Here is a 24,972-nt window from a genome sequence, read left to right as displayed (position 1 = left end):
TGTAATAGAAACCAATAATAGCGATTTCAAACTATGATCGTTTGTTAAACAACTTTTATCTTAAGTTGAATAAAATTCTAAGATTTAAATGTTCAACTGTCAAGGTAAAATTATGAAGATTCGCAATCTTCATTTGACATTATTTTATTTACTTTTTTGTTTAAAGTGAAATTCATTGGTACGTTTTCGCTGCAAACAGACAATATATAGTCCCGTATATCTAGTTCACTATGAACATACTTGTGACGTACAAGGGTTATGCGTATGGGGTGTGTGGATTGAGAAAGGTTAATACATACAAGTTTGTGATATATAGTGTATAACTTTGTAGATATGGCATATAAAGTAGCTTCAAAGTTGATATGAATAATGTGTATAGACCTATAGTGTCAGTATACAAGGTTTATAGTCTCAAAGTTGGTATGTATAAAGTGTATAGACCTATAGTGTCAGTATACAAGGTTTATAGTCTCAAAGTTGGTATGTATAAGGTATATAGACCTATAGTGTCAGTATACAAGGTTTATAGTCTCAAAGTTGGTATGTATAAGGTATATAGACCTATAGTGTCAGTATACAAGGTTTATAGTCTCAAAGTTGGTATGTATAAGGTGTATAGACCTATAGTGTCAGTATACAAGGTTTATAGTCTCAAAGTTGGTATGTATAAGGTGTATAGACCTATAGTGTCAGTATACAAGGTTTATAGTCTCAAAGTTGGTATGTATAAGGTATATAGACCTATAGTGTCAGTATACAAGGTTTATAGTCTCAAAGTTGGTATGTATAAGGTGTATAGACCTATAGTGTCAGTATACAAGGTTTATAGTCTCAAAGTTGGTATGTATAAGGTGTATAGACCTATAGTGTCAGTATACAAGGTTTATAGTCTCAAAGTTGGTATGTATAAGGTATATAGACCTATAGTGTCAGTATACAAGGTTTATAGTCTCAAAGTTGGTATGTATAAGGTGTATAGACCTATAGTGTCAGTATACAAGGTTTATAGTCTCAAAGTTGGTATGTATAAGGTGTATAGACCTATAGTGTCAGTATACAAGGTTTATAGTCTCAAAGTTGGTATGTATAAGGTGTATAGACCTATAGTGTCAGTATACAAGGTTTATAGTCTCAAAGTTGATATGAATAATGTGTATAGACCTATAGTGTCAGTATACAAGGTTTATAGTCTCAAAGTTGGTATGTATATAGTGTATAAACCAGGGCTTCCTTTAAGAAAGCACTAAGGTGATCGTAAGTCAATAAGGTAACCTTAGTGCAGTGTTAAAGAATGTGAGTTCAGGTTAACCTTAGTTAAGGTTGCTTCGTGAAAGGAGGTCCTGGAGTTTCAGTATATAAGGTATGTAGCTGTAGGTTTGTGGTACAGTTTTACAGATGTAAGGTTAAGAAAGATAAGATGTTCACAGCTGTCACGTTGTGATAAATAAGATACATAACTCTATGATTGATTACATATAAGGAATTATAGTTATAGGTTTGCGGTACATAATGTGTATAACTGTAGAATTGCTGTATTCAAGGTGTGTAGCTGTAAGGTTGTGGTATACAAGGTGTGTGTATATGTAGGGTTGGAATATACAAGTTATGTTGATTTTGTGAAGGAATTAATACGGGATGTGGTGCATAAGGTCAGCAGCGGTAGGTTTCTGGTATAAAAAGGGTCCGTAAGACGTTTAGTCTGTCAGTAGGTGTATGTTTTATGTCACTGTGACTGGGTTTGGTAAACACAGAGGCAGATAAATCAAGCAAAAGGCATCACCTGCAGAACTGGTTATCGACAACGTCAATATACCAGAAAGCACTGCATCATGAGGTCTCTGGGAAACGTTGACTGTTTTGAAGGTAAAACGTAAAAGAAATATCGGCGCTACAGTTTGTTTGATGCAGTGATGGAAACTATTTGGCCACCCACGTATTTAGTCCATTATCATCCCAAAGCCAGATAATAGCGATTTCCTTTTAAACCAACAAATTAAGGTTCGTAGAAACTTTAAGACCAGTTCCAATAATCTCGCCGTTGCCAGGTACAAGAGCTTCAAATAGCATGTCAATATAGTAAGCATGTCAATACTGTAAAGTGACCCAGACAATGTGAAGCCTTGAGCGTCTGATAGGCGATACTTCTGGCACCGACAATAGGTGCACTGGCAGGACGTGAGAGGAAAGTCAACAGACGCACGGATAGAGATAATGAACAAAAGCAAGAACTGTTTTGATATGTACAATGTCGACCTTGGCGCGGAAACACAAGAAATGTTTAATTAGAGACCACCGCAATATTCTTGAACATATAAGTAAACTGGCGCTTTGAATTGGAAATTAGTTCCCAAAACTTGTGATAGATAATCATGTAAAAGCCAGTGAGACATATATAAATATCCGTCTGCACACATTTCCTTGAGATCGCCAAGGACGTCTGTCAATCATGTTGTCCTCGATTAGGGCAGCGTTTTTATTTTAAGTGTTTCACGTAGCCACCGTGATCTAAACTTAGGTCGTTTCGGTTGGTTTGAAAAAGAAAAATAAGATTTGAAAGGAGACAAAAACATGTATAACTGTGACTTTGCTTTATTGTTCCTGTTTATGAGTGGGTATGGGACGAATTCCTGTTTATGAGTGGGTATGGGACGAATTCCTGTTTATGGGTGGGTATGGGACGAATTCCTGTTTATGAGTGTGTATGGGACGAATTCCTGTTTATGAGTGGGTATGGGACGAATTCCTGTTTATGAGTGGGTATGGGACGAATTCCTGTTTATGAGTGTGTATGGGACGAATTCCTGTTTATGAGTGGGTATGGGACGAATTCCTGTTTATGAGTGGGTATGGGACGAATTCCTGTTTATGAGTGGGTATGGGACGAATTCCCCCGTTTTATGATATACGAATTCTGTTTATTTGTATCATTCCTGTTAATACGAATTCGTTTATGAGTGGGTAAATAACCTGTTTAAAATATATAAGAAGCAATAAATCATTTTATCATGTTAATATTCGGGAAATAACCTTTTTAAAATATAAACAGCAAAATCATTTGTCATATTTGCAGACTGTGAATCAATAACACAGATTGCACTGCACGTAGAAGCAGCAGAGAAAACCAAAGACCAATAGCAGAGAACATCAGAATAGACTGAATCAGATCTCACAAAGTTAGACACCTCGGTCATTAAAACGTTTCTTTGATCTTTGATATATGATAAGGTATTAATAAATATGATGTTTAGAAAGAAGAATGTTAATACCAAGCACTGAGCTTTCTTGTGAATATTTACAGTTGTCCGCTACATACAGCCTTCATGCCAGCACTGATATTAAGGTAGCGATTGAACCAGCAGTACGTTCTGAGTTTGAGTCGGCGGAAATAAAAACAGTTGTTTTTAATTTGCGGGTCGGCAGACATATTACAGTCGGTCGTGCGATGAGAAACACAAAATACAAGATATTCCCCTTATCCGTATAGTACGGAATAGCTCTCGCGCATGAGCTTAAATTAAAAAACCCCACCCAGATTACAACACCCGATATTTTCAATGGAATAAGAAGCCTGTTTATGAAGAACGTGGCTTCAATATTTGCTCATACGTTTACATTGCTGCTGAAGGTGTAAATGTGACACCCGAAGAGCGTACCGTGTACGTGAAAGATTTACGTAACATCTGCACACACTGAACACGTTCATAACTCCATACATGCGAAAACGTAATAACGTATATTCTTATTAAAACATACGTCAAACAATATATCTTCACATATTTATTATTAAACAAAAAACAATCTGAAATCATTGTCACATTCAGAACAAAAAGATTAAGTTTCAAACGTTTATTGTACCAACCCCCAGATGTACAAAACACGCCATCATATACACATTCATTTTTATCAAAACAGTGATATATGTCTTAAATCTCGTATCTCTCACATGCAATTCACATTTAAATTACATGCACATACCCAGGCTTTTCAATCCTCACCCAGATATACTCAAACCATGATACACTTATTCACCTGCACACAGACCCTCAAACACTTATCTAACCAGACTTACTCATCGGCACAGTTGTAGCATTATAACTGTTATAAGGTACATGTTCATAGTGATACCAGTAAATGATGGTTACTTTGACAACAAGGTAGCAGTGTCCGTGTTTGGCATCAATCCTCTACCGGTGTCAGCAGGCCTCAGTAGTTCCACTGTCCGACTCATCAGCCTAAAATGGCCACTACTCCAGCCTTGGTATTACTCCTAGTGATCTTCACGCTTGCCCTCTGGTCAACAGCATACCACCCTCTCGCTGAATATCAAGTTCAACAGTCCGTCGATGATTTGATGAGTTGGTTGCTGCATATCATTAATAGGTGACGTCATTGTTATGGGTGACTTTAATGCCAACTCTCAGGCCCTAAAACTGATTTTTCAAAGGACTGTCGTAGTTTACTTCTGTCTGAACTCAAACAAAGGTTCTTTCTAGAATCAGCTAACCTCCTCAGCATATACACTGGACCAGTGAGTACATTTCAGGCTTATGACGGCGGCCCGGAGTCTACGATTGACCACATTATCATACCTAAAGATATGCTGATGCTAGTAAGTGAGGTGAAGGTGCTTGATGACAACCCACTAATTATATCTGATCACCACCCTGTACTGTTCACTTTGCAAGTCAATGCTGTTGATTATGTCAAAGAGCTGTCCGGTCATCAGAAACCTGCATGGGATAAGGCAATAAAAAAACGGAACTATTAAAGATTACACTTTTGCTGTTTCACACTGCTTATGGGGAGAAGCTCTCTTGCCACCAAATCCCACTAAAACTGACATTGAAAGAAAATATGAATCAGTTATCTGGAGTTTACAGAAAGCTGCATCAGAATGTCTGCCAAGTAGGAAATACAAACCCTTCTTAAAACCATATTGGAATACACAGGTAGCATCTCATCACAACCACACGAGACTAGCAAGACAAATCTGGAAAGACGATGAATGCCCAAGAGGGATGGAATTTGATTCTTTTAAAACCTACAAAAAAACTAAGGATATATTCAGAGATTTCCTAAGACAAGCAGCGCAAATGTATGAGTCTGAATACTTCAAGAATCTGGATAACATGCAGGACATTGACCAGAAGCTGGTCATTACTGGGAAGAGGAAGTAGTAACCAACAATGGAATATGCTCAATGTTGATGGAAAGTTAACCAAAGACACACAACAGATTTGTGATTCGATGGCTGACCACATGAAGCAGGTATTCAGTGACAAGGATGAGGACCATTTTGATAGAGACTTCAAAACTGATATTGAGGACAGGGTCAGTGAACTGAAATGTTTCTAAGGACTTGTACACTTCTAAACGTGAAATATAAAATGTGTGCGCATCTCAAATATGGCGGATCGAACCTGCATACATGCCTAGCTAACATATTTAATAGTATCATAGACTCTGGCATAATACCATGTGCCTGGAAACATGGAGTTGTAGTACCTATCTACAAGGGAGGTGGGAAGCCAAAGACTTCACCGGACTTATACAGGGTAGTGTCACTCTTACCAGTAATCTTCAAATTATTTGAAACCATTTTAGACAGGAGGATACAACAGTTTCAAGGCTACAGAACATTTCCAAATACGCATCAATGCGGATTTCAAAAAGGTCTGTCCTCAACTCATGCTTCATTTTTCTATCAAGGAGGTGGCTGTTCACTACATAGAGCAAGGTGATTCACTGAAAGCTGTGATGCTGGACAGCACAAAGGCCTTTGATACGGTTTGGCATAGCGGGCAGCTATGGAAACTGCATGAAATGAAGATTCAAGAACCTATTTGGAGGATAATATCTAACTGTTATGAAGGGATGAAGAGCCGTGTGCTAGTGAATGGTAAGGAATCCTACTGGTTTAATCTAGAGAGAGGTGTCCGGCAGGGCGGAGTTCTCTCAGCAAATCTATTTAGTGTTCATCAACAACCTGCTTCGAAAGCTTACATCATCTCAAAAAGGGGCAATGGTCTTGGACGTACATGTTTCTGCCCCAACACAAGCAGACAATATCACAATGTTGAGTCCTCTGACAGCTAACCTGCAAGCTATGACAAACATGTGTGTTCAATACAGTAGCATGTGGCGCTTCATGTTTTTTGGCATCAAAGAGTACTGTGATGTCATTTGGTAGAAGGGAGGCAGCCCAAGTGAAAATATGTCTGTACGGATCCAACATCCCTAATGTAACTGAAACCAAACATCTTGGCATTGAGTTGAACAGTAAATTAAATTCTTGGAACAGAACCGCAAAGGCCTGCTTAAAGCTAAAATCAACCTCAATGGCATTAATTAAACATGGAGTCCATTCACACGCCCTAAATCCACTAACCAGTTTAAAACTCTTCCAGTCCATATGTTTACCAAAATCCCTAGATCCTTGCAATCGAGCGTGGACATAGATTCGCGATGAAGCTGGCACAAGGACTTCCCAGATGCACAAGGACTGACATTTGCAACGCTTTCCTTGGTGTCCTTCCTGAAGGAGCATATATCGACAAACAAAAACTTCTTTTCTTTGGGAGACTTTGTCATACAAAAAGGCAGAATATATCATCTCAGTTATTTCTCACTCGGTTGTATTCCCTCAGATATAACTGTAGCAGTACATCACTGGGCTTCATACCTGATATTCGTCGACTTCTGCATAGATATGAGTTGCAAGAGCATTACCATTCCTTTTAGCAACAGGAGTATTCATGACGTACATGTCCTGGAAGAAGAAGGTTAAAGCCACTCTTAAGCAGCACGAAGAGAGGCAGCGGGTGACCAGAACGGATGACGATCCCGACCTGAAGCACTTCAAACTGATTCACCCCCATATCCAACCTCACATGGCCTGGTTGGTAGACAAGAGTTATCTTTCCTTGAAATCCTTGTGCAGAGTGGTTGTCCAGCTCTGTGCGTGTTGGAGACCTGGCAAAGTCAAGGGACAATGTTAACTGTGCCATGAGGACTACTGTGATCTTCTGGTGCACACTGTGTGCTCCTGCCCTGGAACATCTGGCATAAGAGAGAGTCTCTGGTGCGACATCATCAACTGCAGTCCAATTGAGGTCAGTGTCTGCCTTCACAACCAGAGTGACATTGGACTGGTATCCATGCTGCTATCCTGTAGACCTCCGTTACAGCTGAGTGATGACGAGACATTGCAATATGCCACAACCATCATAACTCACATTGCGTCCTTCAACAAACGTGTGGAACTGTATGACAGTCAAACTAATTTTTCTTTAAAAAAAATATGAATAAAATAATAATACACAAAAAATGACAATAATGATGATAACCAACAACAACAAAAAATGTATGCATGTATAATGTAATTTAATGTATATGCATCTCATTGTACTCTCCTTTTGAGGAATAAAAGCTTATATGTACTATAGTCCTTTTATGCATTAATGTCATTTCAAACACGACTTGTTCAGTTGCCTGACAATATTATATTACCTCAACAAACAATTTAATAACCGTGCATATATCCCTGAAATTTACAAATGTACAATACCACAAACCGTCAAAACATCCCCTAATACTAATACATTGCTTATTCAAAATAGTCGGTAAGTTCACACATTGCTTATTCAAAATAGTAAGTAAGTTCACACATTGCTTATTCAAAATAGTAAGTAAGTTGGGGGGTGCATTCCAACTGGATTCCGAACAAAGGTCCAGTTTGCAGACGGTATTTACCAATATTATGGAGGATGGAAGTGAGTGGGTTTAATTTTCCGCCGTTTTTAGTAATATTCAAGCAACATCACGGCGGTTCCTGATGTCGGTTCCTGATGGCACCAAGCGTATTAGGGTGTACAGTTCCTGATTGGTTTATCTGCGCTACAGCCTCCTGAACTGATTCATAAGACGACAGTACTAAATACTAACTGTTCTTACACGTCATGAAGTAGACGTTCAGAATGAATGAATACTATCGCTACAGCATCAGCAATATAACGGAATTTACTAGTAAAAGCTCCAACTTGTACCAATAAAGTAGAACCAAAGGTTCATAGTAAGTGGTACATATCACACAAAAATGGAGAAAAACTCACAATTGAGACAATATATTTTTCTTATCATAATCAGTTTCTTTTAATAGTGCTATAATGTTTTGACAATGGACTTGAGTAAATAGTGTTTTAATTCATTGTAGAAACAGCAAAATACTTATGACGTATTGACACTGTATCCATGCCGTCTAAAAGGATATATTGCACGTTTACCTGACACTGGCAAGGAGTACACTTACGGGAATGTTCCCCTTTTAGAAGGAACGTATGGGTAAAGAGGGCATGCCAAATTCGGCACCGATGTAACACAATATCAACTCTACGACAGGGTCGCCTTTCAGAAATTATACGATGGAAAGTTCTCGACATGGCCCAGACGGTTATTAGACAACATGTTATGTGACAATATCTACACACAGCTACCACCTACGTCTTTCAAATGTGACATGAAGATGGAACATGTGTGAGTGCTTACATCTACTGGATTTGATTTCTTGAATCTTATGTCAAAATATGACATATAAGGCATAAACTATCTGACAAATTTCACCATTGAACAAGGTATTTTCTTCACACCAACCTGATTACCCCAAGCTTAAAGATCTTTCCAATCAGGCCTGCCTATTGTGTTTGGTGTACCTATTGTTCATTCAAGGACCAGGACCGTGGTGACTTGGCTATATGTAAGCTATGTGATCCGCGCTTCACCATGTGTCTGATTATGTATACGTTTCCCTGGTTACTGCTTATCACAATGTTAACTTACACCTCGAGTGACTTGCAATCTCTGGCTGTAAAAAAACACGACAGAATACCAGCCACTACAATTAAAACATTAAGAGACTTTGGCACCTGTCGCATCAAGAAAACACGTCGAGGTTACCGTGGCGGACGTTGTCAACAACGTTTCACGTCTCTCTTCAATTAAACTAAAACACTTAAATGAATAATGTACATACAAGGTGCATACTTTGAAGTTTGGCACTATCAACTCAAGATCAGCTAAAAGCTATGATTCCTCGACTGATAAGGCTCAGTCATTGTGTGATCTAATTGTAGACAATAACCTTGATGTTCTGGTAGTCACAGAAACATGGTTACGTAAGGATGACACAGATAAGATTGCCATCGGCAAAATGACTCCTCCTGGATTCAAGTGCATTCAGGTGCCCAGGAATACCAAGAGAGGAGGAGGCGTGGCCATTGTATATAGAAAAACTCTACAGTGTTCAAGGATAAAACTCACAAATTGGGAGTCGTCCTGCGAAGTTCTAGCAGTGACACTATCAGTGGATAATCAATCCATAACCCTGATTGTGGTTTTACCGTCCACCTGGGCAAGAAGCAACTTTCATTCAATCTTTCCCTTTGCTGCTTGACAGCATTGTGACACTTCCTGGCAAGTTACTTATGTGCGGTGACTTCAATCTTCATGTTGATATGCCACAGAGGAGAGACGTTGTAAGGTTCAATAATCTTCTTCAATTTCACGGTGTGCCAGCATGTAAAGGAGCCCACCCAAAGCAAGGGGCATATTTTGGATCTAGTTATTACTAGAACTTGACATCACCGATATCACACTGGACCAGTCAGTTAAGTCGGATCATTTTGCCGTTCTGTTCAACACGAACATCATTGCCCCCAGGCGAGAAATACAAGAAGTGGTGTTCAGAAGATGGAAAACTATCAATATGCCTAGCTTCAAACAAGATCTCGACAATGCCCTGGTACATCATGGGAACAGATCCGCTGATGAAAGTGTTGATCTGTACACTGAGGCATTGAAGGAAACTTTGGATAAGCATGCACCACAGGTAACAAAGAAAGTTACAATACACCAAAATGCCGCTTGGTACAATGACAACATACGCAATGAAAAACAGAAACGCAGAAAGTTAGAACGACAAATGAGACGGACTGGACTATTCATTCACAAACAGCTTTTCAATATCTTAAGGAATATGGTTACCTCTTTGATAGAGAAAACCAACTTTTTTGTTGAGCAGTTAAATGGAGCTTCTAATGTTAAAGAGGTTCTTTCAAACAAGCTCTTGTTCAAGAAAACAGATAAAGTTCTACCAACCTTGGATGCACTGGATGAACTCACAAACAAGTTTGCAAAGTACTTCAAAGATCAAAGTTATAAGGACATGTTTGGAAAATCTACAATCTGATACCTCGCCTGCATACAGCGAAGATATAAACTGTTGTGATTTCTCCCCACTGGCCTTTTTCAGTGATACAACTGAAAAAGAAGTGGGTGAGATAATTAAGATGAGTCCGGGAAAATCATGTTCCCTAGACCCTGTGCCAACATGGTTCCTAAAGGAGTGCCATGACTCTGTTGCTCCTACCCTGATGCACACAATAAACACATCTTTCTCAGAAGGATCAGGGCCACTGTCAATGACGGAAGCTGTTGTCAGTCCTCTCATAAAGAAGAGCCAGCTTGACTCTGAGATAATGAAGAACTACAGGCCAGTATCTAACCTGTCGTATTTCCCAAAACTCATGGAGCGTGTTGTTGCATCAAGACTGAAAGAGCGCATGGAATCAAACTGCTTGTTTGAAGTTATGCAATCTGCATATCGGCAAGGGCACAGCACCGAGACGGCGCTAGTTCGTGTGCAGAATGACTTATTGTGTGCTGTTGATTCTACAGGAGGATCCATCCTAGTCTTACTGGATCTATCCGCTGCGTTTGACACGGTAGACCACGGCATCTTAATCTCCATCCTTGAACGTAGGATCAGGGTCACTGGCCTAGCGTTAAAGTGGATCAGGTCGTACTTATCAAACCGACATCAGTCAGTGTGTATTAATGGAACAATTTCGGAGAAGGAAGAACTTCAATTTGGAGTGCCCCAAGGGTCAGTCCTCGGTCCGATTCTGTTTGTCATTTATACATCACCACTTGGAGACATAGCCCGATCACACAACCTTGCTTTTCACTTGTACACAGATGATACCCAACTCTACCTAGGTTTCAAGCCTCTGCAGTTGTCATCCAGCGATGCAGCATGTTCGACAATTCAAAATTGTATTGCTGATATTCAAACATGGATGACCAGACATTTCCTGAAGCTGGATCAAGACAAAACAGAAATGCTCATTCTCTGTTCAAGTTCAACACGACAAAGGTTGTCTTCAATAACACTTGAAATTAATGAGTGTATCATTGAACCCACTGATCATGCTCGCAATCTTGGGGTGATATTTGACAGCACTTTTAGCCTTGAAAAGCACGTCAATAAAATGTGCAAGAATGCCTACTATTTCATCCGCAACATAGGGTTAATCAGGAAGTACATCAACCAACAAACTGCTGCAACATTGATGCAAGCATATGTAGTATCTCGGTTGGACTATTGCAATGATCTGCTGCAGGGGATTCCAGAATATCTTCTGAGCAAGTTACAGGGAGTCCAGAACTCAGCTGCCCAAGTTGTGACACGCACAAAGAAGACAGAGCATATAACACCTGTTCTGATGACATTGTACTGGTTACCCATCCGACAACGTATCCATTACAAAATATTGGTACTGATGTTCAAAGCCTTGCACAACACGGCACCAGGGTATCTCTCAGACCTTGTGCAAGAATATCAACCTACACGCCATCTGAGGTCATCACAATAGCACATGTACCAGACAGTAGTCAGCCGGACCAAGACATGTGGTGGAAGGTCTTTTCAGGTTGTCGGCCCAGGTTTGTGGAACGAATTACCCCTCTCTCTTCGATCAGTAGAGACATTCAGTACTTTCAAATCCAGATTAAAAACTCATTTATTCAGCATTGCATATGGAGTTCAGCAGCGCTCTTGTGCAGTCTTCTTAAGACTGGATATTAGCGCTATATAAATGTATATACATGTAAATGTAAATGTAGCAAGTGGCAGCTGGTGAAATAAACGATTGTCCTAGACCTGGAAAGCCGATGAACGTGATGACCGAGTCCCATTCGTCTACCCATGCTGAAATGGAGTCATACTCGCCACCAGTACTATCAAAACGAGGCTGCCGCGCCGCCCCTTCATCACAGATAGGTACAGGAACGTGCAGGCTCCGAGAAAGCCGCATCATGAGCTGATGGTGTACGCAGCCTGGATCCCGGGGTCTGCTGCGCTACGCTTCGACACTGACACCGGTAGGGTCTGCCCAATGGCGGCCCTCACTTCTGTGCGAATATCAGAAGAGGGATGGCTAAACAAGCTGCACAGTGTCAAGGCAATACCTGCAGTACCAACATAAAGCACTTCCAGTTGTTCTATCTCCTGGATGGGAAAAGGAATGATAATCACTATACTGTCTTCAGTTGAACGTATCCGTATTTTTTTGAGACATGTTCTCTTTAGACAAAATGCTGACGGTTGTAAATCCTGTATCAATAATTGTATTTCGTTGAAGTTATTTTTAAGTCCTCTGCAATTCGACTGAATTATATTTGACAACTGAGCAATGGTGGTATATTTTGCAATCTCGCTCGTGAATGTAAGGAACTATTGCTCCGCCTGCTGTGTGGGTTAGTGAGTGTTTAACGTCAAATCGGCAATATTTCAGCCATATCGTGACGACAATTGGAATCTTAAGACTAAATACACAAGGAATAAAAAACTGCCATCGATGGGCAATAGAATAACTAGATTATCACAGTTATAAGTTACAAATAGTTGATAGCATTTAAAAGAATAGATAATATACAACAACACATCGTAAAATTGGGCTATAGATCGCCAGCGACTGAAGGTATATCACCATACTAGGAACCATGGGGACTTACAGTACTTTTGCTACCTGCATGGACCCTAGCTGGATTTATACCATCCCTTCAGCAAAGGACTTTCCCCATTTAGTTTATGTAACAATTCCTTACTATGGGCCATTTTATGAGAATTATATAACATGTGTATTCCTCTATCGGCGTCATGTAAAACAAGCCCTGTGATAGCTTTCCTTTGTGTATTACAGAGTCAATTCAGTAACACTAACGTAACCATCCTACTGCTATTGTTACTCCAGCTTGCTGGCGACATCGAGTCGAATCCAGGCTCACAAATGCACGAGTTTCATGACAAAACTCTATCTTTATTTCATCTTAACACCAGAAGTATAAGAAATAGACTGGAATATCTTAGCGTGTATGTTTCCGATAACGACATTGTTGGTTTCACAGAAACACGTTTAGACGACAACACCGATAATGTTTCAATGAAGTGGACAGGTTACCATGACTCTATTCGTAAAGACAGAAACTCATTTGGCGGAGGTATTATGATTTACATCAGAAAAACATTAGCATTTACGAGAATGCAAAACTTAGAAAACATTCATGATGAAACTGTCTGGATACAAATATACCTATCTGTAAAACCATTAATCATTTCTCTAGCATACATACCCGAGTATAAGTCTCTAGAATTCTAGAAATGATTAGACGTAAGTATTGAAAATGCTCTAGGTGTTACAAGTCGAATTACTATAATAGGTAATCTGAATGCTGACCTTCTGTCTTGTAGAGGTAATCACCTTAAAGATATCATGTTAAATAAGTGTTTGAAAAATATTATAACAGAGCCTACAAGGGTAACGCAACATTCTAGTACTTTGCTTGATCCACTTATAATCAGCGAAAAGTAGAAATAATTGATGATTGTGGAGTTATTGAATTCGACGGATCGATAAGTGATCGCAAGGGCACTTACGTGGCACTAACTATGACAGTTAATACACACATTTCATATACCAGAGATATATTATGTTACACCCAAGGTGATTATACATCCTTAAATGCACTTATCAATGAAACAGATTGGACTTAATTGTCAGTAAATTGTCAGGATTCTAAATCAAGCTTGTGAAATATTTTACCAGTATATTTCTCAAATCATGTATCCCCAACAAAGAAAGTCACTATAAGGCCAAATGCCAAACCATGGTTCGATTCATGTCTAAGACGTGAATGCAGGAAAAGGGACAGGCTACGCAGAAAAGCAAAAAGAACAACGCTGTTATCAGATATTACAAAATTCAAAAAGCAACGACAAAAAATCAATAACATGAAATATTATGCAGAAGAAAATGTTTTGCTAATGTAGACACTTTTCGCCTGGATTCATATGCTGAAAGCAAAAGTTCATATTGGAAGCTACTACGTTATCTAGTAAAACAGTTTGGCGCGAATACCTGCATACCGTCTCTTAAATCTAATGATGATCATGAAAGTCCATCTGGTTTCTCTGACTGTGAAAAAGCGGAAAGATTGAATGAGTATTTCCAATCTATTTCATTAGTGGATGGAAAAAATGTATGTCTACCATATTTCAATAAACGAACCTAACCTTTGACACCCTAACTATATCCATATTTGAAATTGAAGATGTCATTAGATGTTTACACGTGAAAAAGGCGTCCGGTCGTGACAGAATATTATGTCATCAACTGTTGAAACACGTTGTACACTCAATAAGTAACGTTTTGTGTTTGTTGTTCAATATGTTTTTGCAAACACGTGTGTACCCTTCTGAGTGGAGAGTTGCCAATGTTATGTCTCTCTTCATGAAAGGTGATCCAACTTTAGCTGCCAACTGTAGACCAATATCCCTTATAAGTTGTGTTGGTAAAGTATTTGAAACAGTTGTCTTCAAACACCTGTTTCATTCTTTTCATGCTAACAAGCTCCTGTATAAATATCAGTCTGGTTTTTAGCCAGGACATTTCACTGTAGATAAATTAATTGAAATATACCACCGGGTTTGTGAATCATTGGATAACAGATTTTTTTTGTATGGTATTTTGCGATATATCAAAAGCGTTTGATCGTGTCTGGCACAGAGGATTATTGTTGAAACTTGACAACTATGGTGTAAGCGGACAGCTGTTGGGATGGTTAGCTAGTTATATAAGTAATCGCACTCAGAGTGTATTTGTCAATGGGTCAGTTTCCAAGCTGAGGACTCTAAGCGCTGGTGTCCCACAGGGGTCAGTTCTTGGCCATTTTTTATTCATTGTATACATTAATGATATAGCAGATGAATTAGATTGCTTAACGCGTCTATTTGCTGATGACTCGTCTTGGGGTCACTCTTCACCAGATAACAGGATTATTGAAATGAACCTAAATGCTAATTTATGTAAGTTAAATATTTGAGGTAAAAGACGGCTAATTAAGTACAACCCAGAAAATACGGAAGCTGTCCTATTCTCGATGAAAAATGATATCGACATACCACATCTTTACTTTGATGGTATTGAAATTAAAATTGTTGATAATCATAAACATCTTGGAGTTAACCTTACCCACGGCGGAAAATGGGCTGGCCATATTCAAAATATGATACAAAAAGTTTCAAAAATGCTTATCTCCATGCGACTATTGAAATATGTATTGTGTAGGGGTACTCTTAATAAGATATATACCGTGTTCATTCGGCCGCATCTTGAATACGCATGTGAAGTCTGGGACGGGTGTACTCTTAAACAAATACATAAACTAGAACAGATTCAGTTACAAGCAGCGAGAATAGTTACTGGTTAACGAAAATATACATCACGTAAATTTCTTTATTTTGAAACTGGATGGACAACATTACAAGATCGTCGTAGAAAACGAAACCTATGTTTGATGTATAAAATTCAAAATGAAATGGCTCCTCCATATCTAATAGAACTGCTTCCCTTGAATGTTAGTTCTAAATCAAAGTATAAGCTACGCAGTACTCTTAATGTATATCGATTCCTATTCCAAGACTTAAACATTCAAAAGAATCCTTCTTTCCATCTACAATATGCTCTTGGAGCAATATACCAACCACCGTTCTTAATTCAAAAAGTGTTTCAACTTTTAAATCATGTATAACCGATAACCATGCATATGCACCTCAGTATTATTAGTGTGGTAAAAGAAAATTAAATATTACTCATACCAAGTTGCGTTATTCTGTTAGTTGTTTGAACTTTGATTTGTACAGAGTTGGATTGAAAACTGATTCCATTTGTATATGTGGTGATTCTATTGAAGACTCGTATCATTATCTGTTTGAATGTCTATTGTACAAACAACGGAGATTTAACTTCGTTTTATCTGTTAAGCGCATTTGTTCATCAGTAGATATTTCAGCTGACCTTAAACTTCTGTTAGATGAAAGTGCAGACCTATCATCATGTGAAAATACAAATGTATTCAAGTTAGTGCAATCGTTCATTAGTGAGACAAAACGATTTGTATAGCATATTGATATTATTCTGTATAAGCCCTATCTCTTTTTATTTATATTATCCTTTCTTGTCCACTATCTGTCATCTTTATTTGCGGGAATCTAAATTACCTATGTACAAGCTAAGGAGAGGGTATTCTTTGGAGTTGGTATAAGTTGGAGAACGTGTTCCTAATCCTTTTCTCTGTGAATAAAATATGTTTGAAACAAACCTGTGAAGGTGAAGGAATGGTTGGTGTTTGTTACCTGTGTAATAAAAGATACGAGACATAATCTGCGATATTTTCGTCTTCACTTTTCCTAAAAGAAAGATGCTAATTACATTTCATTAATGTGGTCGTTCAGATCCATGTTTTATGTATACAATTTTGTGACAATGGCGAGCTGACACTAAATATCAACGCATATGTCGGTGTTGAAAATAGGGTGTGTCATTGTTTACCTTTCGCCCATTTATCGACGACTTTGTTTCTCGAAACTACTGAAAGAACGTTTTCGTGCATTAAACGTAACGATGGGCGTTGTCTTGTTTACGTATACTTTGTCATACTATCGATGAAAGTGTTGTGAAAATATTTAACCACCAGTTCTTAAGTAAATATATAGCCTGTCGCCCAGTAGTGGAGGCCGCGATTTGGGCAGACCTTAATGAAAAGAATCCAAACAGTCGTTAATGGACTGATTGAAGAATCAGGTACAAATAGCGGACGATCCAGAAGTTGATTGATGTTACGTTGTCATGGTAACGTTATATATTTCCACTGGCAAGCTCTGCGTAATTAACGAAAATGTTTACATGTCTTCATTTATTGTCATTACCCTTGATACAGTATTGCAAAGCTTCGTGATTTAACATAAATACCGAAGGTACCGATAGGGATTACAATACAAATGGCAACAATCATCAATTTTAATGTGCTTACTTCGTGTGAAAGGATGTTTTCAAAGTTAATGGTCATTAATTCCAAGCTCAATGGATCCATGTGAACTTTCATTCCAGCGCATACAGGAATTAGAGTCACTGATAGAGCTTTAAGTAAGAGCTGAAATAATTACACTGCGAACAAGCCTGCAAAACACAGAAGCCATGGTTTTCACTTCGGCATCAACACTGTTGCTTCTCGTCATTTTATCAGGGGCTAGCTCTAATGGAATCCAGTCGCCAATAAAGAAGCTGAAGACACATTTCAAAGGTAACGCTGCTGAAGCAGGAATCAGTGTTGACCAAACCGATGACAAACAGGTGAACATAAGTATACTGCCAATGTCCATCTCTTATCTCAATGCAGCCGATCAGACATTCACCTTTAGTGCCGGTGTCAGCATGAGCTGGTTTGACCAAAATCTGGCTTGGAACAAAACTGAATTTGATGATATTGAAAGTGTGACCATCTCAGAAGATTATGTGTGGGTGCCGTCAGTTGTCATCCCTAACGGAATCGACAACGTTGTACCGGCGTCAGTACAGTCACCAAGCATTCGGAGCGAAGGAACTGGAACCCTTCTAATAGTTCAGAATTTTAAGACCAGTTGTCAGATAGACATAACTCTGTACCCGTTTGACCAGCAGCGATGCAGTATTCTGATCCTGCCTGTCAATGGTTACACACTTGATGTACGTGCCACTGGTTCCATCCTTACGGACCGACCGACTTTCTTCATTGAGAACAGTGAGTGGGAGTTGCTTGACATACTTGCGAAAGTGGAAGACGTCGAAATGAGAAGGATATCAACCGTTGCATCGTTTGAGTTTCTTCTGAAACGCAAAAGCATGTTCTATATAGTGAGTATCATCTTACCCATGACTCTTCTCTCTGTGCTCAACGCCTGTGTGTTCCTCCTACCAGCCGACTCCGGGGAGAAGATGTCCTACCTCATCTCCATATTTGTGTCATATGCAGTGTTCATGAACTTTGTCAATGACTCCATCCCCAAGTCTGGAGAGGTGTGCCGACTGTCTGTGTACCTGACCCTCGTTCTTTGCCAAAGCTGTCTTGCTATCATCACAACTATGGCCACACTCAATGTCCGGAATAAGGGGCTCCTATTTCAAACCAAGACAGGTGTTCAGCCAGGAAATGACAAAGTAAACATGAACAGTAACGAACGTCTGAAGTCTCAGTCAAATATCCGCCGCACAGACCACGTTTTGTTTGGGGTGTTCCTGCTGCTGGCACTGATGTCCCTGTTGGTGTTTTGTGTATAGAAAGGAATTCGTCCAGGGTTCTACATTAGAACTCTCCGCTGCGATGGAAGGCCTCAGATATAATCACTATTTCAAGTGTGGGAGTTTCAAGAGATGTAATGTGTTGTGTGGGTTCCTTCAGTAATAATTTATGTTGGATCAATGGTATGTGTCTAGACAGGTGTGACGTAGTTTCTGTCATTGCTGTAAACATGTCTGTGTGACCCATCTACGTAAAGCCAAAATAATTTGGGCGTTCAAAATTTATTGAACGACTTTTTACGCATTCCATAATCAAATGAACCTGACAGTGTGATGGCATGTCAGTGACAACTCAAGTAAGTGAGGAGTTATCTATGCAAATACCGCATGGAGACAATAAGCAAAGTCATCGATATTGACCATCCAGGATTCTTAAGTCAGCTCTAAATATAACAAACATGGCTTAACTGGGGACTCATTGTACGATGATTGCCACTAGGTTCACTTAGAGATGCATTAGTTGACGTGAATCAGTGTTTCATGTCCAGACTAATGCTCATCCAGATAGTGATCAACCAACTTACGCCGAAATTTAAAACATTTAATGAGCAGGCAGAAACAAATGAGATAATCAAATTGCTTCAGATAATGGTGAGGATCTACAAGTTTGTTTTTTTTATTCATGAGCTACATGCTGCCTCATGGCAAACTCAGGATACTGATAACACTCATTATGAAATGTATTTGATAACATGTTGACAATGGGATTATTTCCCGTCATCATGCCGAAATACTGAAATAATTCCAATACCGAAACCTGTCGGGATCATACTGATCCTTCAAATTACAGGGCAATATTGCTTATTAGTTGCCTCTGTAAAACGATGGACTGAATGGTCAATAACAGATTAATATGGTAATTGGAAACAAATAACCTGATCACAAATATGCAATGTGGTTTTAGGAAAAATAGAAGTACCATTGATCATTTGGTTAGATTGGAAACGTTTTTTAACAATGGCATTATTAATAAGCAAACCAATGATATAACCTGGCAACAATATAATGTTAACAAATCTTCATGAAATCGTTCGAGCGGCCGATGTTACATTTTATATCACAGTTTGCAGCAATATTTCACCTTATTTTATGTTATTATTATCAAGATCAGAGCGTACAACAAGACAGCGTATTCTTGGTAACGTTGTTTAATATAAAACTAAATCGCTTATCTTAAGTTTTAATGGGTCATTATTTGTAGATGATCCTAATGTTTCGTCAACAAAGTTTACCCAAAATTTTATGATATGGCATGTTATTGAAAATTGGAAATATTTCAGATAAATGACCACGTTACACTATCTGAAAACTGCAAAGGGTCACACTGATAATATGCTTCGACATTATCCGGGACAAGTGTCTCTTAAACTAATAGAACCAGTAATACGTTTGTCTGTGTTGTATGTTTAAATTCCACGGTCAAATCACACGCGTGCGCTATATACCTTCATGGCATGCTCGCGACTGACCATCAATGCTTTGGTCCAACTGAATGACATCACTTCAAGTTCCCATATCTGTAAACGCGATTATCTCCGATAGCTAGAATACGTATATACTATAATACGGATGGCAGTCACTAACCATGGTCTCTTTAGCAAATGTATTCAGGTGTGTAACTTTAATGTCTTCTAGTTCAATAAATCTCTACTATTGCTATTCTATGCTAACTTGACCGCCTCCGTGATGTAGTGGTTAGAGCGTCCGCCCGGAAAGCGAAAGGTCGCGGGTTCGATCCCCGACCGCGTCATACCAAAAGACGTTAAAATATGGTACTTGTTGGTCCCTGCCTGGTGCTCGGCATTAAAGGGTACAACAAGGACTGGCGGGATCGGAGTCAGTATAATGTGTCTGAGTGGGGTATTCATGCTTGACTGCGGCATGGTATCTCATTGGGCTAGCACTATAAAACCAGCTTAAGTCTGGTCTAGTACATGCAGCCGCACATACACATACACACGCATGCACGTCGTCATATGAGCGAAATATTCTCAAGCACAACGTTAAACCCAATTTCACCTCACCTCACCTCTATGTTAACTTAAATCTTATTGGACATCTCTTTACTATGTGTTACCCTTGGCACTACCTTCAGGTTTATGTGGAACGTGGCATCTTCAATATATATCTAATAAATTCTGCATTACTGTTTAGGATCATTCGTTACTTAATACTGAGTAACACTACGCTGTTTTGTGACGATTATAGAATGTATAGAGTGTGTCGGGTATCTTAACTATTGTATTACGTTGTAAACACTATGCTGTTCTGGACATATATATAATGTAGATTGTGTGAACATCCACTGAGGTGATGTGTAGAGTACGGAACTATTGTTGTGTTAATTGGAATATGTATCGTGATTAATGTATGTGTCGTGGGTGATTGCATTGTTAACATGTTCTAATAATTAATTGTAAACTTTTCTGTCATTGGTTAATTATATACATCGTTCAGTGGCTGTGAAATAAACTCCTCGTTTATTTACTCAGGTGTTGTTCATATGTTATATGTGGGTTGGTATTGTCAAGCGAGCTGATTCCCCAACACTCTCGTTTTAATATAGAAGTAAAATATGCCCATGGTTGAGAAACAGTTGCAGCTTTGTCTGAATAGAATTCATGATTGGTCAGAGCGTAATGGTCTGAGATTGTCTAAATCTAAACCAAACACACAACATTGCATCCTTTTCTGTCGAAAATACATACCAAATGGCACACCCAATAAAGTAGTAAAGGAAACCCCAAATGTTTGCTATCATTTTTGATTTGATAATCATCATACCTTCTTGTCACATGTTAATTATGTTAAAGCTAAATGGTTGAAGGCACTAGATTAAGTAAAGGTGTTCAAGTCGTCCCTCCTTCACTTATATAGAACACTTGGCCGTTCAAAACTCTAATATGGCTGCATCATGTTTGATGGAGCCTGTAAAAGCAACCTTAAACTGCTTGATTCTATTCACCATCAAGGCCTGAGACTATGCCTTGGCTCTTTACGTTGAGCTAGCGACCAATCATTAAACAACGCCGCATTAAACTATATTTGCACTACATAGACACGTTATATTCTACTGAGGTCAACCCTGCATACAATGTGTATTTTATCCTATTTTTATGACACTTTTACAGTAGAAAGACATTGCTTATTTCACCTCTGGGAATTAAACCTTTCATTTCAGCATCTGATATTGAACTCGATCATATACTTGCTCTCTTCTCCACATTAGCAATTAGTAAATCCACAAGTGGACCTCACATTACGCAAACAAGATAAATCAGAAACATTTCAGTTACAGTATTAACAAGAATATAATCGGATAAGAAGTACATATAATACCTACAAATATATATCTACAGATGGATCGAAGGATCGAGGCACAGTCACCAGCGCCACTGTCATTGGATTCAATACATTATCAAGTAGATAACTCTTCCATTTGTTCAGCTCTGAGATATATCAAACAGTCTAAACATTAGCAATTCATAATATTTTTGGACTCGTTGTCCTGTCTTCAAGCTATTAAAAACAGGTCATGGTAGCACCCAGTTTTGCTTGACATATAGCTGAAATAGGTAATGATGTGTTACTGGCGAATACGACATCATCTTTTTGTTGGTCGCCCAGCCATGTTGGTGTCACTGGTAAAAATCACTCTCAATTAATCTGTGTCACCACTTCTTATCCAATTCACCGATGACCTAGACAACCTTGAAGCACACACCTATAATGTGGTGTTATATAACATTAAGGAGAGTGAGCATGATGATTCCTATGATTCTTGTAAATATCTTGTTAAAGAGATCTTAAACAAGCATACACAAGACTGCATGACGTCGATCAGACAAGGGCGATCGCAATTGAGGAAAAGGTAACACTCGTCGGCCACGCCCACTGATCGCGAAGTTTACATGTCAGTGTCCTCCCAGCGGTCAAGATTCCAGACTGCATAGATCGGGGTATCAAATGATCTGATCTGGGCGTCTCATCACTAAACCCAGAGTACAACACGAGTACAAGTAACCAGTGATGAGTTAGGTAGTGCTGTTCAGTTGAACAGGACTGTAATCGGATGCAGAGGGAAATCAACCAAACATTGGGAACACCACCTTTCCGAATATAAACTACCGGGCAAGGAAAGTTATCACTTTTCAAATAATTGTATACAAACACTAAAAAAACAACGCTGGTGCAGGTTTGAACCCAAGCAGAAAGCATTCGCCAAAGGGCAGCATGGTCCCAATAACAACGGAGCTGTCCGAAAACTTTGTACGAATCGAGCATTTTTCAAAAACGTGAAAAACATAATTGTTGGACATTATTCCAAATGAACGTGCATGATTTTGGTATACATACCGATGATGGACAGAGCAAGTATGCAGTAACGAAAAAAAAGAATTACGCAAGCGCAACGTGACAGAGGGATCGGTATGGCCAATATGGGTGCATCACAACGTCAGCAGACAAGAACCTCCAACTGCAGCCAGGCCACCATCAGCAATTGATATACCGCCAGAACAGATTCGTGACGGCAGCGATGGCGACAGCACTGGGACACGCCATCAGCAGACGAAGAGTCCTTCGAAGACTTGGTATGACTGGTATAGGAGCCTACCGAGCCCGCTGTGGAATGGCCCTTAACCCGTCTACACCGACTGCAGTGAGCAAGAGAGTGCTCTTTAAAGATGAAAATCGGTTAAGTCGGTTCAGAAACCATGGCACAGTTCGAACCTTTAGACGTAGAAGTGAGCGACTGCCTCCAAACAGCGTCATGATATGGGGTGGTATTTGTAGCCAGAGATCAACAAGACTTGTTATTATAAGACAAAATATTATGGATATCAATTTCTTCTTTATTATATACACAACGTTTATGGGCTATTCCTTGCCCCTTCGTCAGGTGAGTACTTACTAACAGTTGTACAGGATATATATACTAGTAATGTTCACGAAGCCAGGGTGATTTTAAGCATGTATATACAATAAATAGCGGATATAAGATGAAAGAATAAATTATACAAAAGCAGATATGGTGTTGTTACAGTGGATTCAGTGGGTAAGTGGTAGAAGCCATTGAGTCTAATTGCTGTAGAAAACGGTGGCAGATAGTCTAATGATATACAAAAGCTAGGATAAGATACAAAGTAAGATACAAAATGTAGGGATGATGCTGTTACAGTGGATTAAGATCGAGAGATTGGTGAAGCCATGAGTCTAGTTAATTTCCCAGGCATTGGGTTGGTAAACTCCTTGATCTCTGTTCATCTGTGGCGCTAATCTTTTGATGCAGATAGACCCTGAAATCTTGCGTCGTCGCCAGTCACGGATGTTCGATGTTATGATGGTTGTAGCTTGCCAGTCAATGGAGTGTGATGGATTGTTCACAATGTGTTCAGAAAGGGCTGACTTTAGATGTGATTTCTCTACCGACGTTTTGTGCTCTTTGAGCCTAATGCCAATGGGGCGGGATGTCTCTCCTACATAGCTGCTGCCACAGTCACACGTTAGTTTGTACATGCAACCCCTGGGCTTCTGAGGGATGTTGGTTGAGGTACATCTACCATTGGCCTTCAAAATGGTTCTTAGTGTTTTGTTAGAGCTGAAGGTCACATCTATACCGGCAGTTTTCTTGAGCAGTCGGCTGATGTGGTGGCTGATCTGACCTTGGTAGGGAATGTTTATTCTAATCGGGGATGGCTCAGGTTTGGGTTGGCGTTCATCTTTCTGTTGGAGGGTCGATGCTATGGTTCTGTCTACAAGACGTTTGGGATAGCCGTTGAGGTTGATGAATGTGGTTCTTAGAAGAACTGTTTCAGCTTGGAGATGTTCAGGGTCGCAGATGGATTTAGATCGTCTGGTTAGGGTTGATAAAATGGCGCGTTTGATCTGGGGGTGTTGGTTGGAGAGGTAATGTATATACTTGTCAGTGTGGGTGGGTTTTCTGTAGACGGAAAAGGTGATGTTGTTGGAGGAGTTCTGCAAGTGCACGTCTAGGAACGGAAGTTTCTGTTGGTCTTCTATCTCCATCGTTAACTGGATGCGCAGGTGCTGCTTGTTGAGATGGTCGAGGAGGATGGCAGGATCGTGGTCGGGATCCAGGATGGTGAAGGTGTCATCCACCTTTCTGTACCAGCAGAGTGGTTGGAAAGGGGATGTAGTCAGGGCTGTCTCTTCAAAGCTGGTCATGAAGATCTCGGTGATTAGCGGTTACAGAGGTGAACCCATGGGGAGCCCATGGATTTGTTAATAGATGTTGTCTTGCCAGGTGAAGTAGACGGTCCGAAAGCAGCTAGAAACTAATTTTACAATGCTATCCACAGTGCGTCTAGTGTCCAGGGTACTGATACAAGAGTCTGGTATGGCACGGAGGATGTGACACCACTAAACATCTCTTGGATCATCTTGATCGTTATCTGACCGACATTTAACTTCACCTCGGCAATATTTCAGCCATATAGTGACG

General features: G+C 39.5%; 2 protein-coding genes across 2 annotated transcripts; one reads left to right on the top strand and one right to left on the bottom strand.

Moving 5' to 3' along the window:
* The first annotated feature begins 17,369 nt into the window (after positions 1-17,369).
* LOC124270770 (neuronal acetylcholine receptor subunit beta-3-like) lies at positions 17,370-18,488 on the top strand. The gene has a single exon (XM_046705807.1). The coding sequence runs from the start codon at positions 17,370-17,372 to the stop codon at positions 18,486-18,488; it is 1,119 nt and encodes a 372-aa protein (XP_046561763.1).
* A 5,235-nt stretch (positions 18,489-23,723) lies between these two features.
* Positions 23,724-24,695, bottom strand: LOC124270769. The gene has a single exon (XM_046705806.1). The coding sequence runs from the start codon at positions 24,693-24,695 to the stop codon at positions 23,724-23,726; it is 972 nt and encodes a 323-aa protein (XP_046561762.1).
* Between the last annotated feature and the right edge of the window lie 277 nt (positions 24,696-24,972).

This window comes from Haliotis rubra, unplaced genomic scaffold (assembly GCF_003918875.1).
Source record: "Haliotis rubra isolate DU_JTF1 unplaced genomic scaffold, ASM391887v1 Scf1546, whole genome shotgun sequence".
In the NCBI taxonomy this organism is placed as follows: Eukaryota; Metazoa; Mollusca; class Gastropoda; order Lepetellida; family Haliotidae; genus Haliotis; species Haliotis rubra.
Note: the sequence above shows the minus strand (reverse complement) of the source record. Positions and strands in the feature narration are given on the sequence as shown.